At 35.5% G+C, this 17,733-nt stretch overlaps 1 protein-coding gene across 1 annotated transcript; it reads left to right on the top strand.

Moving 5' to 3' along the window:
* Positions 1-504: 504 nt before the first annotated feature.
* LOC111891859 (uncharacterized) lies at positions 505-4,097 on the top strand. The gene is made up of 6 exons (XM_023887918.3): positions 505-1,608; positions 1,995-2,110; positions 2,207-2,537; positions 2,726-2,923; positions 3,078-3,178; positions 3,425-4,097. Exons 1-6 carry the CDS (start codon positions 547-549, stop codon positions 3,891-3,893), a joined length of 2,277 nt encoding a protein of 758 aa, XP_023743686.1. The 5' UTR covers positions 505-546; the 3' UTR covers positions 3,894-4,097.
* The last annotated feature ends 13,636 nt before the right edge of the window (positions 4,098-17,733 follow it).

The raw sequence follows: 17,733 nt of genomic DNA, 5'->3' as shown, positions 1-17,733 counted from the left end.
CCACATTTTAATTACCTATGGAGTGAATCTGTCGCTGATCCATCGCAAACAACATTTAGCGATGGAATAGCGACGGAGTCGTCCGTCTCTAAAACCCCTGTTTCTAGTAGTGGATATGGTCTTAACACATCCAAATTGAGTGGCCAGTTCTGTAATGACATCGTTTAAAAGAACGTTTTTCTATGAAAATATTGTATTAGGGAATAAAACTAAAGAAAATAACAAACCACAAGACCATTTTTTGCAGATTACTCTTTTTTTTTTGTTATGATTTCTAATAAATTAAGTTATAATTAATCAAAGTGATAAAATTTTAAAGTTGGAAATTCATAAGCAAAGGTGAAACTAGAAAATATCATGTAAACTCAAGTTTAATAATAAAATTGTTTAGAAATGAAAGAAAAAAAAAAAAGGAGTGGTTAGGAATGGTGTCACATGTCCAGGCTGTCTTTTGACATTCCAATATATGGCTGTACTTTAAGGTTATTTAAAAACACCCCTTTCAAAGAGTTTCAAAATCTTATAATCCATTTGATCTCACAAATAATGGAGGCCTTTCTCGAGTTCCAACATCTTAAACAATTCAGCTTAGAAGAGATAAAGTCAATCACCGGCGACTTCGATAACAAAAATGTTATTGGAGAAGGCGGATTCGGGAAGGTGTACCAAGGAGTAATCTCTGACTCTAATGGGAAAATCATGGCTGCTTTTAAGCGTCTGAGTAGCAACTGCGGACAGGGAAACCCTGAATTCTTGAAAGAGATATTCATGCTTTCCCGTTACACACATGAAAATCTCATCTCTCTATTGGGATTCTGTGACGAAAAGGGTGAGAAGATCCTTGTGTATGAGCATGCATCTCACGGAAGCCTTGATAGCCATTTGAGTAGCACTACTCTAAAGTGGACGCAACGTCTCAAGATATGCCTTGGTGCTGCAAGGGGGTTGTGCTACCTTCATGATCCCATGGATACACAAGAAAGGGTTATCCACAGGGATATAAAAAGTTCCAACATCCTAATAGATGAAAGTTGGAATGCTAAAGTTTCTGACATGGGACTATCAAAGATAGGACCCGCTAATCAGCAGAACACCTTTCTTGCCACCAACGTTGTAGGTACCTTTTGGTATGTAGATCCCATGTATATGGAGACGAGCATCCTAACGAAGGAGTCGGACGTGTACTCTTTTGGCCTGGTATTGTTTGAAGTATTGTGTGGGAGACAATGCTTTGAAAATAACAATGGTAATTTTCGGAGTTTAGTGCGAAAATGGAAAAAAAACTACAAAGAGAAGAAATTAGATGAGATTATATTTCCAGAGCCGAAGCAACACCTGAACCCGAGGTCACTGGAAATATTTTCAGACATTGCATACCGATGTTTGAATAAAAATAGTGCTGAACGACCAAATATGTCTGAAGTTATGGAAAAACTTGAGATCGCGTTTGAGATGCAAGGGCTTTTTGAGGAGAACCTTGAAGATACAGAACCAGAAATGGACTATGTAGAGATGGGTAAGAGTGCTATGCCTCCTTTGGTCTATAAGTCTGAAGAGGAACTAAAGATGCTTCTCTCCAAAGGAATCTTTGTCAACGAGGGCAAGACGGTAATTAACTATGTCTCGGAACCACTGCTTTAGATTTATATAAAATATACAATATGAACTGTAATTTGTGATTATAAAATGTTAATTATATTATAGTTGAATTTGAGGAATTTCACATGATTAAAACTAAATAATGTTTGTACATTATTCTAATAGCAATATAATGTATTGAACCAGTAACTACAAACCACTCAAATCCACCTATCATAGATCTTTATTTACTAACCAATGTATGTAATTTCCCTCACTTTTAAATGCTGGCGAAATATATGTCCTAATTGCTATAAATCTGTAACTTGAAAAAAAAAAAAATGAAATATTGGCTCAAGAAATCTCTACTCTCTTAAATTTACTCGGATACTAATTTGATCTCCTTTAATGGACAGTGGTTTTTGTTAAATAAGAATGGAGAACACTGTGAAATGATATCGGCAGCAGAATGTTTAATTCCAATGGATGCTGTAATTTCTGAGGGTGCTAATTACGATCGAAATAAATCAAGGTTAGTTGTGCTCCTTTTTCTTTTTTTTTTTAAGTTGTTTAGAGTATTTCATGATTATATACTAATGTATTCTTTGTCGCATCTTCTTGCATGCAGATTTAATGTGGAGTACAATAGACCGTATTGTAAGAAATTCAAAACACATGTCAAAACACAATTTTTGTCTCCACATATCACATACACAGTAAACCTTGTGTTTGACTTTTACCAACAAAAGAACGAGTATGTACGCCTAAACCTCTCCTTCAAATTGCCTGGGGAGACAAATTATTCGACTTTGTACATAGAAGATACTAGAGATGATGGATGGTTGATGGTTGAATTATATCAGCTTACTAGTGAAACCAAAAATTTTGATTTTGAAATTATGTTTGACAGCTATCACCAGTTAGTAGTAGAAGGCATTGAGCTTCAACCAGTGGAGAGAGTAAGCTGACAAATAATCATTTATATCATTTTATTACTGTTGTTAATATTAGTCTTTCAAACCTACTTTGAAAATAAATCACAGGAAAGAACATTTAAATATAAGTGAACCCTATCTATAGAAGTTATTTAATTTGGAGAAGAGTTTTCTTCCATAATCGTTCAAAATCTAAAGTGTATGTTTTATAGGTGGAGCATGAAGTGTTAGAGGATGAGGAGGTGCATATACAAACCATATCCAATCCAGACTCATATTGGGAACAATTATTGCCAACTGATTATGAAGAGATAATCAAGTTGTCAAAAAACAAAGACGTGCAATGGACAACAAAAAAGGAACTGTACTCTACTCTTTGCAAAGGCTTCCTAATTAACAATGGTAAAGAGGTATAACTGATACAGAAGGGTTATTCCTATCATTTTTGAGAACTTCATAATTAATCACTCAATGCTCATATATATGTAGTTGTTGTACGCATATGAATTATCCTGAAATATCCTAAACAGGTACTTACGTACCCATATGCTTATTGATTAACAGTGGTTTTCTCTTGCAAAAGAGGGGAAGAAATGTCATATGATTTCATCAAGGGTGGTTTTGGATGAGCGGCAGTTGAATTGGTGGCCTTTCCCCCAATCAAGGTTATTTTCTCCATCTCCTAGCTAGCTGTTTTCTTGTAGCAATGTCTTCAACGGAGTTATTAGGTGACTGGATCATATACTACACAATTGTCAAAATCAGCTTACGTACCCTTTGTGTTTCTCTATATTTTATGAAAATTTCAGCACTCATTATGAAAAAATCAAGACGTAATGGAACCGACATACGTGCATGGTTAATGTTTTATTCTGCGTCTAGCATTTAATTTTGTTAAACTCCTTTTCCAGATTTGGAGAAGTGGCTGTTAATCCAGATGAACGCATGAGGTCATTTATGATTGTCGGCAACTCCAGAATTCTGTCAACTCACACAACATATGCAATTTACCTTGTTTACAAATTACAAGGAGACCTTTATGCATTTGAGCCTCCTGTGAAAGTCACTGTTATTGATAATGCTGTTTCGATTGAAGGTTTTTCATATGAGAAGGATTATTCATGGTATCTCTATTTACTTAGCCCCCAAACACCAATCATTAGACGAAAGACGTATCAAAACACACACAACCCGTCAATCAGACCCAAAATGGCAGGCCGTCCACAAAAAAGGAACGATGGTTGGATGGAAGTACAAGTATGGGAATTTAGAACAAGTAATGACACTCGATGGATTCGGACATGTAATGAATTGACTTTTCTCACTCCCAGTCGGCGTACAGGGCTTCTTATGCAAGGCATTGAGTTTAGACCCATATAAGTTTTTTTGTTTATTACTGAGCCTGAGTTAATTGTAATAAATTCAAATATTTATGATTGAGCATAAAACTCAACAACTATACCTATGCAATTAGAAATAAGATACCTATAATATATCTAATACTCAAACGTTGAAATTGGTCAAAAATTGTAAAGTGTTTTATTGGCTAAAGATTTTCTCTTGATGGCTTTTTCAATAATTGACCTAAAATACATGGGTTTTTATAGACTTTTGCCCTCAGTATAATTTATTTTAATATCATTAAGTATAGCAACTTGCCTGCATATTCTCATTAATAAAAGCTATACATTCAGATAAAATTGTTCTAAATCTCAAAAGATTAAATAATTAATAACAAATGTCAACTCTTGAGTTGGCAGATTTCCTAACAGTACGTTTGTGGATGGGTGTATCAATTATTGATCCAAAGAAAATAGCAGAAAAATTAAGAATGAGAAACCATACTTGGGATTTCAAGTGCAATTCTTAAACAAATGAGATCATGAGCTGCATCATTAAAAGTTCAATACGTTTCTTTGACTTTGGTCATTAGATATTTAGCAACCGAATGTAAACATTTATTGAAATTAAATTCCTTAAAAAATATGAACTTAATAGTTGGAAAATCGAATGTCGATCTCTTTAACAGGAAGCACAATAAATATACATCAAGTGGGCAGAATAAAATAAGAGGCCCGTATATACTAGAAGTTGTACAACAATGGGCTAGCCTAAAAACAAACCTAGAGAGCATAATATAACACCACATGTAAAACTGGATTATAACAAGACGACACATGGCATAATTTAGATGCAAATACAGTATACATTAACATGCCCCACCAGTTTGAGTGGAGGAGGTCGCATGTCTGCTCCCACTCAATCAAGTATGAAACTCAAAGAATAGTGAAAATTGTAGACCTTTGGTGAAGATGTCGTTGTAATGGTTTTGTAGGGGAACATGGAGAAAAAGAACATGGCCAATGGTGACTATGTCTAGGACAAAATCAATGTCAAACTCGATGTCTTTGGTTCTCTGATGTTGGACGGGGTTCGCCAACATATAAATGGAACTGATGTTATCGTAGTAGACAATATTGGCGGTATGTAGAGTTATCTGAAGTTCTCTAAGAAGATTATGTAGCCAAGTTGTCTAAACTACAACTTTACCAAAACCCTATTCGCCTTCAGTGTTGGACGGAGATACTTTGTGTTGTCTCTTGGAAGACCAAGAAACGAGATTGACCCCAGGAAAATACAATAGCCTAATGTGGATCTTTGAATCGTCTGACATCCATCCTAATTTGAATCATAATATGCTTTAAAAGTAGATGTTAGAGATACATATAACTGGAGGTCATGATTAAGAGTACCACAAATGTAACAAAGTATGCGTGTGAGAGTCTGAATATGAAGCTCTTGTGGATCATGCATATATATAGGAACATAGGTTGAAATGCAAGAGAAATATATGGTTGAATGAACGTCAAGTGCCCTGCAAAGTTGCGGTATATGGATAGATTAGAAACTCGATCACCCACTACCAAGTTTTGACATCTTATCAACAGGAGTATGACACTTGTCGTAATATGATATATAAGTAAACTAAAGAAGCTCAATGTAGTACTTATTTTGAAAAAGAAAAATGTCCGTAGAAGAATTGGAGACAAAGATCCTAAGAAAATAGTTCAACGAGCCAAGATTGGTCATATCAAACTCACGACGGAGAGAGTATATGAGTTGACAAAGTAATCCTAGGGATTACGCAGTAAGGATAATGTCATCAACATAACTTTACAAATAATTTGTCTCTTGTCCTTGTTTTAAAACAAATAAAGACGGGTCAATTTGCGATGCTGAACCTCAAGCATTTATTGTGTGACTGGAAAAGCACTAACATCAGACCCGGGGAGCCTGCTTAAGTTTGTAGTCAGACTTATAGAGTTGAAAAATGTGATATACTGCATCGGAGTCTATAAAGCCAAGCTTCGATCCATATACATTGTCTCAGTTAGGTGACCAGGCATGTATTCTTGACCTCGAGTTATTTAATAGGTCAATGATATAAAACGATGATGCTGAGGATGGTTGTCGTTTTGACTACCAGGTAGAAAGTCTCGTAACAGTCAATACTGGTTGCTAACTTTTTCCATTTGCAACCATACGAGATTTAAACAAACTAAGAGTACTATCGGCATGCAATTTTGTTTAAACAACCACATGGAATGGAAAATGTTGACCTCTTCATGGCAGGGTACGAAAAATAAATAATAATTTCACTTCCTGGTTGAACTAATCTATAGCACAGGGAAAGGGTCGAATCGATAGGGACAAAACCTAAAAGTCAATATATCTTTACATAAGGCACATACTAGTCAAAGGTAGAAAAAAATAAAAGGGGGTTTTTGTTTCATAATTTGTAAGTAAAATAACAGTGAAATAAAACTATTAAAATTCAGTTGTAAAAAGCGAATTTAGTTCTACTATGATTTTCCTAATCATGAAATCAACAGAAACATGGTTATTTTAGATGTGTTTTATCTAACTTAGTACTGAAAACTACTAACAAGCTCTAGTAAGTTCTTTTTTACATAGTTAATTAACCAAAACAAGCTCTACAGTTAATCATAACTTTTTACTAACCTAATTAAACAAGCTTTTAAGCAAGTCATAAAATAAGCATTATAATATATGTAAAATTCCTAACAATATTCAATACTTCTCACAAATTCGGAAGTTTAAAAATATGAAATTTCAGTTTAGAACAGAGTCGAATCCAAACATGGAACTGATATGTTGTTACTAGTTACTTGTTACCAGTTTATCAAAACAATTACGGATGTCAACAACCGATTAACTAGATTGATTAAATCCTAAATTAGGTGGTCAAGCTAAAGATAACTAAAATCAAAGATTCATTAAGCACAAAACTGAAATATCTAGATAGAATCACATAATAAAAAAACCAAGCCTAATGATTGATTACATAAAACATACTGATCTTGCAAATCTAAAATCTAGGGTTTAGCCAGACATGGCTAAAAACGAGTCTAGAACAATAAAAAGAGACATTAAATAGCTAAATATTACTAAACTAAATTAAAGAGAGGATCCAAAACCGTTACATCTTCAGATTTTTATGAAAAAGTGCAGAAATAACCTTCAAAAGTCGTCTATAGTCATTTGGGAACGTCAATGGTTTAAACTGATAAGTTAAGAGGTGTTTATATTCGATCCAACAACAACAAATGAAATTTGGTAAAAAAAACATGATTGTCTTTATGGGAAAAACATGATGATGTTTTTTCCTAAAAGTTTCGAAAATCCCCGTTATTCGCGTTTAATGAAGTGCAATGCTATTTTGGACACTTTTCTCAAAAACATGATCGTGATTTATGGAAAAACACAATTGTGTAAATCCTTCGAAGTCCTGAAACTTGATTTTTTGCTTGGAAAAGTTTCGAAGGTGAATCACGGTCAAAAACACGATCGCGGGGTGAATAACATGGTCGTGTAAATCATAAAACGAGCGCTTCAGACACAAACTCTTTAGTTTCGGCAAATGTAACCTAGCTTCTAAATACTTCACGTATTTTAGCACCATTAAGCTTCAAATATACATCCAAGCTACTTCCAAATCACTACTCCACTTGAAGCATCTGAAAAATACATAAAAACATGAGTTGTACAGGAATTCTTATGAAATACATGAGTTGAACATAATTTAAACTAATGCACATACAAATTCATAAAATATGATGCAAAATTCTAATAAAAAACTACCATAAAAGTGTTGGATTAGGTATCTAAGCTCATAACTATTTTGGTATGTACTTGACCCGATTGTGAGCATCGTCCTTTTGGGTTGTCTTCACCATAGCAACTGATAGGATAAACTATGGAGAAAAAGGATTAATTATGATTTATTAATATATTATATGAATAATATATTAAAGGAGAAATCATATTGTTTAATTAATATTAGTCAAGAAATAATAAGAATTAATTTTGTAGCTAAAAGACATTAATTAAATAAAGGGGACTAATTGTGTAATTATAAGATAGTTGCATAAATAGGCTAATGGACTCTATAGAAGTTGGAGTAGACAAAATCTATGGGGAAACCCATTAGAATTCGTCTAATGCCTCTAAGGAGGGAGTCCATGGGCTACTTAGGGCCTAAGTAGTAAAATTAGGGTTTCCTGGTTGAAAATCCTAATAGCCTACCTATATAAGGAACCCCTAAGCCCTAAAAAATGTGACCAACTCTTTGAGAGAACTCTATAACGTTTTTGTGGCTCTTCCTCCTTCTTCTAAGTTCATCTTGTTGCTCATGGTGTTTGTGACTCCATTAGAGGTGCAACATATGAGGCACTAAGCTTTCAAAGGTCAAGACCAAAAGGAATTAAGGTTGTTATTGCTACATAACAATCAAGGTAAGATCTAAACCCTAATTCATATGTTAAATTCAATTATTGTATGCTAGATCTAGGGTTTATGAGCTTTGGATGATTATTGTATGTATATTATACAAACTAGATCCAAAGCTTTAGGGTTTACATGTACACCAAAGGATTGATGTAGTGCTCAAAACCCATCAAAAAGATCCATAAACTGACATATATCAAATCTTGCCAAGCTTAAACTTTATGTGCCCTCATGTAATAAAAATAATAAACATTATAAAAAAAATGGAAAGATGTAGATGACATAAAAGGGAACTTAGAATAAAAACTAAAATAAAATAAAGGAAATTAGAAGACTTCCCTCTTTTTTCATTCTTATAAATATACTCTTTTTTTACTATTGTTTTCTTTTCTTCTCTTTGTTTTTCACACGATCAAACTCTACACATTGGAAGCTCCAATGTAATCACTACCTAGATGACCATTTCAATACATTCCATCTTTCATAGAATCCCAAGTCAGGAAGAAGCTCAACGGGGTGAACTAATAAACCAACTATAACATTTATTTAAAGTTTATATCTTAATTAATCTTGTTCACAAAAATAACATATTTTACAATTTAATTTTCTTTCCACTTCTAGCTTAAAAACAAATCTCAACCCATCCTTAAGAGGACCGCATTATGGCCAAATCAACTTTCGTCGAAGCAGTCAGCCCCCTATAGGGGCCAAAGCTCTATGCTTTCACTTTTTTTGATAGCATCATGTATCATATCACACAGTTCTTTAGTTGCACCAAATTTGTCGTTGAGATAACTCTTGATTTGATTGAAATTTCATTTTTTTTTGTATATTTTTCCTTTGGCTTTAAGTTCTTCAATCGTCTTTTTGTATTTCTTGTAATTTATTCAATTAAGTACTTGAAATTTGTTATGTGCTCTAATATGACAGTTTTACTCATTTCTTTATTTTCATTTGGTTGTGTGAATACGACACAAGACTCTCTTTTACTCCAAAAGGTAATACGTATCAACAAATAGGGCCAGTTTTGTGGCATCCAGTCTTATCGAGCAAGGTTCTTTCTTACAATTATTAGGAAATTAGTTCCAAAACCGTTTTATTTTTTGCTTATGCATTGTTTAAATATACAATTCTTTTAATTTTTCTACAAGTGGTGTCTCAGATCACAGTGTGTTTTATCCCCTAGTTGTGAAAATTGTTACTACACTTACCTCTATCAATATGTAATGACCCGATTATGATGACTAATGCGAAAATGTAATGATTATGTGAATCAAACAATATCAAGAACACGAGAATGTAAATAAAACGGTTTTAGCTCTCAATATTCTAGAAGGTATTATGATCGAGGTTGTTGTCTCGGTCAAAAATAAACCAACTAACCTAAGTAGATATGGTAAGTCGGGTCGAATCGACAAGGAGTTCGTGGTTAAACTTTGTGTCAAAGCAGTCAATAAAAAGAAAAGTATTATTATCAATTGTCACAAAAAAGATTAAAACAAAATTCAAACAAAAGCTTGGAATTTATTAATCAAAAATAAAAATCTCAATAAGAAAACTAGAGTACTCCCGGTTCAGTTATAGATAGTTTAGATTCACACACTTTCCTCCCTATAATCCTAATTCAAATACTTAGATGTAGTTAGGGTTTATTAACTTGGAACACATAGTTTGGGCACATAATATGTTCATTTAACTAATTGTCTTACTCCTTTATGTCTAAATGAAATGGGAACAATTAGTGAACTACCAATAAAATGTCTTACAATTGCCTATTACCATATTGAGATTCAATATCATAAATTGGAATAATATATGTTGATACAATCACTTGTCTTTATTCCTAAACTAATTGAATTTGGAACAAATGATAAATTGGCAATAAACTATCTTAATTATGACATCAAACAACTTCATACAACCCAATTTCAATCGTTATTACCAAAAGATCATCATGTGAAGCGTAAAATAACAATTGGAATTAATTAGAATCAAGTAATAATCAAGTGTGTTCATCCAAAAGTCATAAACATCCCCGGAAGTAACCCTAACGGTTTAGCCTTCCATTAAATTCATAAAAATAATAACTTTGAATAAATGATTGAAATGCACAATAGAATTGATAAACAAACTTAAAATCATCCAACAATTGTAACCTAATGATTATCAAAATATGGAACAAATGAACCTTGTGAAGAAGTAATCGTTTCAGAAAGTTACTAAAATTGATGAGAATCACTGATTGAATGATCTTCAAATGTTGCTTGATGATGAATTGAATCGAATCTTGCCTTGAATTCGGATTGAAATGGAATGGATTTGTGTTTCCAAATGTTTCCCAGGGTTTTAGAAACCTTAAAAACGTAGGGAAAACTCTAAAAATCGTAGGTGGGAACCCTAAAAAAGAATGCACCAGTCCCAATTTATAGTGTGAGACAAAAAATAATGAAACTGAAGGATGTGGGACGTTGGACGTCCTAAGAGACGTCTTAGACGTCGTGTATAACACCCATGCGTTCTTTGTACGTCCTTGCATGCCTTCTGTCGTCCTTGAAATACACTAAAAAATGGCCAAAAACGTCAAACGTCTTAGGAGACGTCTTAGACGCCTTCTAGGACGCCCTTCCTTGATTTCCAAACTTTCCGAAACACACCGTTCCAACACGGGACGCCCCTAAAACGCCAAGACATCCTAGGGGACGTCTTAGACGCCATGTAAGACGCCGACGGGGCTCTCCCTTTTTTCTGCTCTGAATTAACGACCAAATGCTGACTATTTGACCTGGACGTCCTAGGGGACGTCTTAGACGCCTGGAGGCGTCCTTCATCTTCCGTGCAAGTTTTGGTGGTCAAAACGACATAATTAGCAGAAACACAAAACACGAAAGTTGTAGCAAACCTTGTCTAGTTTCCAGAACTTCTTTATTCATGTCAATCGGAGCTCCAAAACTTGAGATATGATCAAAGCAATGAAGAGTGGTCAACTTTCCCGACAACATTTCTTCATTCCTTGAGCAATTCGTTTTACTTGCAGGTTCCGCCCACTTTTAGTAGGATATATTGACCTGGATATGAAGTTCAACAAATCATCAAAGTAGTGCCATTCTTGGACAATTACACATCAATTCAACATAATTATGACAATTTAACACATTCATAAAATAGGCTATCAAACCTCCCCAACTTTATTCCAAACTCGCCCCGAGATTGGCCTGAAATAATCAGCGTAGACCTACTCTCTTATCCTAAGAAAAACTCAATAGAAACATGAATTCCGTACTTTTTATCACAACATTTCTAATAACACAGTATATTGATTTTGGGATTATTATTTTCCTTTCCAGACTTTTAAACTCAAAACACATGTTATGCTTATTTTACTTTGTTGTTTGAAACCCTCCACTTTTTGAACCCTTTCCATTAATCAACCTCCTGAGTAATCAGTTGAACTCATTGCCAAAGTCCCCTTTTCAAGGTTCACTAACATAGTTAGCGCGGTCAGTAACACTTAATGGACCAACCCATACACTCCCGCTATCGAGGGGTCACATATTGTTTCACACAAATGTCTTCAACTTGAACTTTTTCTTCATATTTGTACTGATTGAGCGTTCTTCAAGTTCTTTAATGACTTCATCGGATTTGATCATCTTTGTATTTGACTTGAGCTTGATTATATATACTTTGATGTTCTTCAATATCGTTTTGATGCTTTTTGGTTGTGTGAAAACAATAATAGCCCCCTCCCAACCCCAAAGGCGCAGGAGTAAGTAAGACCAAGTACTCAGAGCGTGATGACACATATTGTTCGGTTGGGTTGTCAATTGAAAGATCGTAGGCTCGAGCCAAAAACCTTTATTTTTCAAACACTTAGGTATTTAACATAACAAATTATTATTATTTTTTTTAACTAAATATAGATATTACCACACCAGCTGAGCAATCCACAAAATCAATATTAAATAAATATTATGACTCAATGTACTAAACTCCTATCATTTTCCATTTTGATGAGTTACATTCAAGATATAGAGATGCTACTAACTCATCACATATTTCATGGAACCAACCCTAGAGAGAATAATAATAAGAATAGGTTCAAGATGGCAGTACATTCATCCCAAATAAAAGACATAAAAATCAAAAGAAAAATAAAATAAAAAGGAAAAGTCTTTCACAAACAACCATAAAAATAAAAATCAAAAGAGGATCTCACCAAAGTTCACCGCGGGGGCGGCTATGGAGGATAACGTGGGTATGGTGGAGGATACCCAAAGATCAATCCAGCTAAATCCTCAAAGCGAGTAGAGTCCTCTGTAGCTGGTGGTGGCTGATAATGCTCATACTCGGATGGCGGTGGATAGTTGCTCGGATCCCCGGATCGGTAGAAGACCGGAGCTGGAGCTCGGTATCGATACTGTGGCTGATCAATGTCCATCGGTTCATACTGGACACGACTCTGTCTGTAGGCGGCATCTGCATAATACTCCTGCTGGTATAGCTGACGAGTGGGAACACTATAAGTGTTGCTAGCTGTAATGCCAACCTGTCGCATCTGCTCAGTAAGATCAGCTAGTGTCGTGTCGACACCCTCCATCCATATATCTGTTCTCCCCATCCAAGACTGCACCTCCTGATTATGCGTATTTTGCCTCCCTACAAAGTCCTCCCAAGCTGCCTGCATGTTCCATCCCTGACCTGCTGCTTGTCCCTATTGTTGCTGATGATCCTCCTGAAAATCACCAACGAATGGCTCCTCATCCCCCACTCTGAGTGGTGCCGTGTATGTCAGGTTTGTGGCAGAATCCCTCATAATATGTCTCTCATTTTCAACATGAAATGAGATATGTCTGAAAGAAGTAGCAGTAGGGCGAAGGATACGCGGATATGATGTAACTTGTGGGACCCTGATCCTATTCCCCAGCTCCCTAGTCACATATGTCGATATCAGGGCGACATGGGGGTTGGTGACTCTGTGTTGGATATCAAAACAGGACCATATATTGCACATAGCATTATATGCATAAGAAATAAATATGGATCCTGTCATGAATCCATATAATACATATAAATCTTGTGTCCTCACTGCCCTGGGATCACTATTCCTCGGGTTCACATTTCCCGTGATAATGTTATGCAATGCCTTTGCTAAGGGTACCAATTCGCGAAATCTGTCGGATACCCTCGTCCCCTCACGGAATGTTGTATGGTATACTTCTGTCATGCTAACCCTAGGGTTACCCCCCTCGTGTCAATACATCTATACTCAGTCGGCATGATTCTCAAGATCATGCAGATGATATCCAGTGTCTACATGAAACATGTCCCGAATACCCTGCACAGTCATCAATATATCGTGAGTACGAACCGTCCCAATCAGCTGCAACTCCTCCGGCCTACCAGGCACCTCGACACGTCGAAGTGTCCTCATCCATTCCCGCACTATATCAACATAAATCTGTGTGGGATTGAAGTCCAGCACTCCACCCCATCCGTAACGATCAAACGTCTCCACAATATTGTACCTAGTGAAGCTCGGTCGCTCCACCATGTACTCTACAATAAAACCCGTAATCGGATGAATCGCCTTGTAAACTGCTGGGCGAATGTTGTCTGGATGCTCATGTAATTCTGGTACTGTGGGTCAAAGGCCACAGGTACATTCGGCTCCGACTGTCTAGCTGGTTGTCTGACTGCACTACTTGATGATGCTACCCTTGATCTCTTTGCTGACATCTGCAAAATCAACCACACAGAAAACCACAAAACAAAACTTGCCATTAAACATATCAAATGTCACAAAAATAAAACAATAATCTAGTTGGCAAGTTGTTCCAAACAAAGTTAAAATAAATTCAGTTTAAATAATTAACTGTTTTAAGTCCTGTTATGTTTTCAGTAACTAAATATTTTTCAAAAATTTATCCATCAGTAAAACACAGATAAACCCAAGTTTAATTGCAACCCACAAGTTCTAACTGAAACCAAAACATAACTTATAACCAGTAAATATTCAAACTAATAATGCAGTGTCAAAATTCAATGTCATTCTAAAAATGTCCTAAAAACTTGAATTTTAATCTAAGCACAAATGTAAACATAACAATGATTTTTTTTTTTTTGAAATTAATAAAAATTCAATTTGCAGAAAAATTCACAATGACACATGAAACTTGTTTGGGAGGTACTTCTAACAACTACAAACACTAATTCACAAGAATTCATACCAATATATATCATATTCTTCATCTTTTTCAAAATTTCAAACATATATGAACATACATGCAAAAATTTCGAAATTCAACTAAAAGATGGGTTTTGAAGCACATACCTTGTTGAAATTGTGTTTCTAGTGAAGAAGAACCAAGAACTTGAAGCAAAAACCCAAAATAAGTCAAAAATTCAAAACCCTAGTTTTTGTGGGTTTTGAAATCCGCCCCAAATAAGTGATTAGAGTGTCTGAATCTTGCAATGTGATGTTTCTTACTTGATTTCTTGAAGATTGCAACAAAAATCACGAATTTTGGTTGAGTTTTGGCCAAGAATGGAAGAAAATGGACAAAAACTAGCGAGTATTCGGCTATGGCAGTTTAGAGAAGGAGACTAACTTTATGCAGAAAATGGCATAAAACGGGTGCTAAAATGCATCGGCGTCCTAGCCGACGTCTTAGACGCGTCCTAGGACATCTCTCTCAAACAGGGGCGTTTTTGTAATTTTGCAAAGGGTTTTCATCGAGGGGAAAAAAATAACATCCGACGGCGTCTAAGACGTCTCCTAGGACGCCTGAGATATATATATATATATATATATATATATATATATATATATATATATATATATATATTTAATATATATATATATATATATATACATATATATATATATATATATATATATATATATATATATATATATATAATTTTTTTTAATAAAAAAATTAAAAAAATGAAATACCCCCTGCCAACTTTAAACCTTGGATCGTCCTCGATACAAAAAAATTAAAACACACAAAACGAAAAATAAAAGTAAACACACCAAACCGCGGGTTGCCTCCCGAAAAGCGCTAAGTTTTACATCTTCAGCCGGACGGTTTACCTCGACTAAGTTGCATCTGAATATTGAGGTACCTTGAGCGTTGTTTTCTCAACGAGTGTCGTTTCACCATCTACCATTCGAATGTATGGTTTGAGTCTTTGTCCGTTTACCTTGAATGATTCACCGCCTTTCGTGTCCTTGATTTCAATGGCACCGTGATCCGCAACATTTGTCACCACAAATGGTCCACTCCATTTACTCCGAAGCTTTCGGGGGAAGATTTTGAGATGAGAGTTAAATAGCCACACCAATTGTCCTTCAAATAATTGTTTCTGGACAATGTGTCGATCGTTAAATGCTTTCGTCTTTTCTTTATAGATTTTTGAGCTTTCGTAAGCTTCCTTTCGAATTTCTTCCAATTCAACAAGTTGGAGTTTTCTTTCCGTACCTGCATCACTCAATTCAAAATTAGCATTTTTTATGGCTAACATGGCACGGTGTTCCAACTCCACTGGGAGATGGCATGGCTTCCCATAAACAAGCCGATACGGGGACATTCCAATGGGCGTCTTATAGGCTGTTCGATATGCCCGTAATGCATCATCTAATCTTATGGACCAATCTTTTCAGTCGGGACGAACAATCTTTTCCAAGATGCGTTTTTTTTCCCTGTTTGATACCTCTACTTGTCCACTTGTTTGTGGGTGATATGGAGTAGCAATCTTATGAGTGACACCATAGTGTTTAAGTAACTTTGCAAAATGCCAATTTTTAAAATGGGAGCCCCTGTCACTAATAATAGTTCGAGGGATTCCGTGTCTAGAAAATATGTTCTTTTTAACAAATTTACAAACAACACTATGGTCATTCGTGCGTGTAGCCTCGGCTTCGACCCATTTTGATACATAATCAACGGCTAAAAGAATGTATAGATTGCCAAAAGAAGTGGGGAACGGGCCCATAAAGTCAATGCCCCATACATCAAAAATTTCAACTACTAAAATTGGGGTCATTGGCATCATGTCCCGTCGTGAGATCCCCCCAACTTTTTGGCAACGAATACAAGCTTTAACGAATGAATGTGCATCTTTAAAAATAGAGGGCCAGAAAAAACCGCTTTGTAGAACTTGGTGCCCTGTCTTTTTGGCACTAAAATGTCCTCCACATGCATATGAATGGAAGTGTCGAAGAATGTCTTCTTGCTCCGTATGTGGTACACATCTCCTAATCACTTGATCCGCTCCAATTTTGAAAAGATCCGGGTCCTCCCATATGTAGTATTTTGTTTGAGAGTGGAAGAATCTCCTTTGTTGAGCATTCCAATACGATGGAGTTTCCGCTGTCACAAAGTAATTCACTAAATTAGCAAACCATGGTATAGTTTTGACAGCAAGAATATGTTCATCCGGAAAGTTTTCTTGAATAACTTCCGTTGAGTTATCATTATTAGTTATTCTAGATAAATGATCCACCACAACATTTTCGGAACCCTTTTTGTCCTGAATTTCAAGATCAAACTCTTGAAGAAGAAGGATCCATCTTATGAGACGTGGTTTGGCATCCTTCTTTTCCAAGAGGTGGCGAATGGTACTATGGTCGGTAAAAATTACAACTTTAGATCCCCATATGTAAGATCTAAATTTGTCAAGTGCAAACACGACCGCAAGCAACTCTTTTTTGGTAGTAGTGTAATTCAATTGTGCATCCGAAAAAGTTTTTCTCGCATAACAAATTGCAACGGGTTTTTTATTCACCCGTTGTACCAAAACTGCCCCTACCGCGTAATCACTCGCATCACACGTAATTTCGAAAGGTAAAGTCAAATCGGGTGATTGCAAGATAGGGGCTTCAACAAGTTTTTTCTTTAATGTGGTAAAAGATTCAAGACATGATTTATCAAAGGAAAATGGTGCGTCTTTTAAAAGTAAATTACAAAGAGGTTTTGAGATTGCACTAAAATCCTTGATAAATCTTCGATAAAAGTCGGCATGTCCACGAAAAGAACGGATGCCTTTTACCGAAGTTGGTGGGGGAAGAGTAGAAATAATTTGTACTTTGGCCCGGTCGACTTCTAAACCACGCTTGGAGACAACATGGCCAAGTACAATCCCCTCTTTTACCATAAAATGACTCTTCTCCCAACTTAAAACCAAATTAGACTCAATACAACGTTTCTAAACTGTTTCTAATTGGTCTAAACGTGTCTCAAAAGATGATACAAAAATAGAAAAATCATCCATGAAAATTTCTAATGCATCCCCCACCATGTCTGAAAAAATAGCCATCATACATCTTTGAAATGTGGCAGGGGCATTACATAAACCGAATGGCATCCTTCGGAAAGCAAAAGTGCCATAGGGACACGTGAATGTGGTT

This window comes from Lactuca sativa, chromosome 5 (assembly GCF_002870075.4).
Source record: "Lactuca sativa cultivar Salinas chromosome 5, Lsat_Salinas_v11, whole genome shotgun sequence".
Classification (NCBI taxonomy): domain Eukaryota; kingdom Viridiplantae; phylum Streptophyta; class Magnoliopsida; order Asterales; family Asteraceae; genus Lactuca; species Lactuca sativa.
Note: the sequence above shows the minus strand (reverse complement) of the source record. Positions and strands in the feature narration are given on the sequence as shown.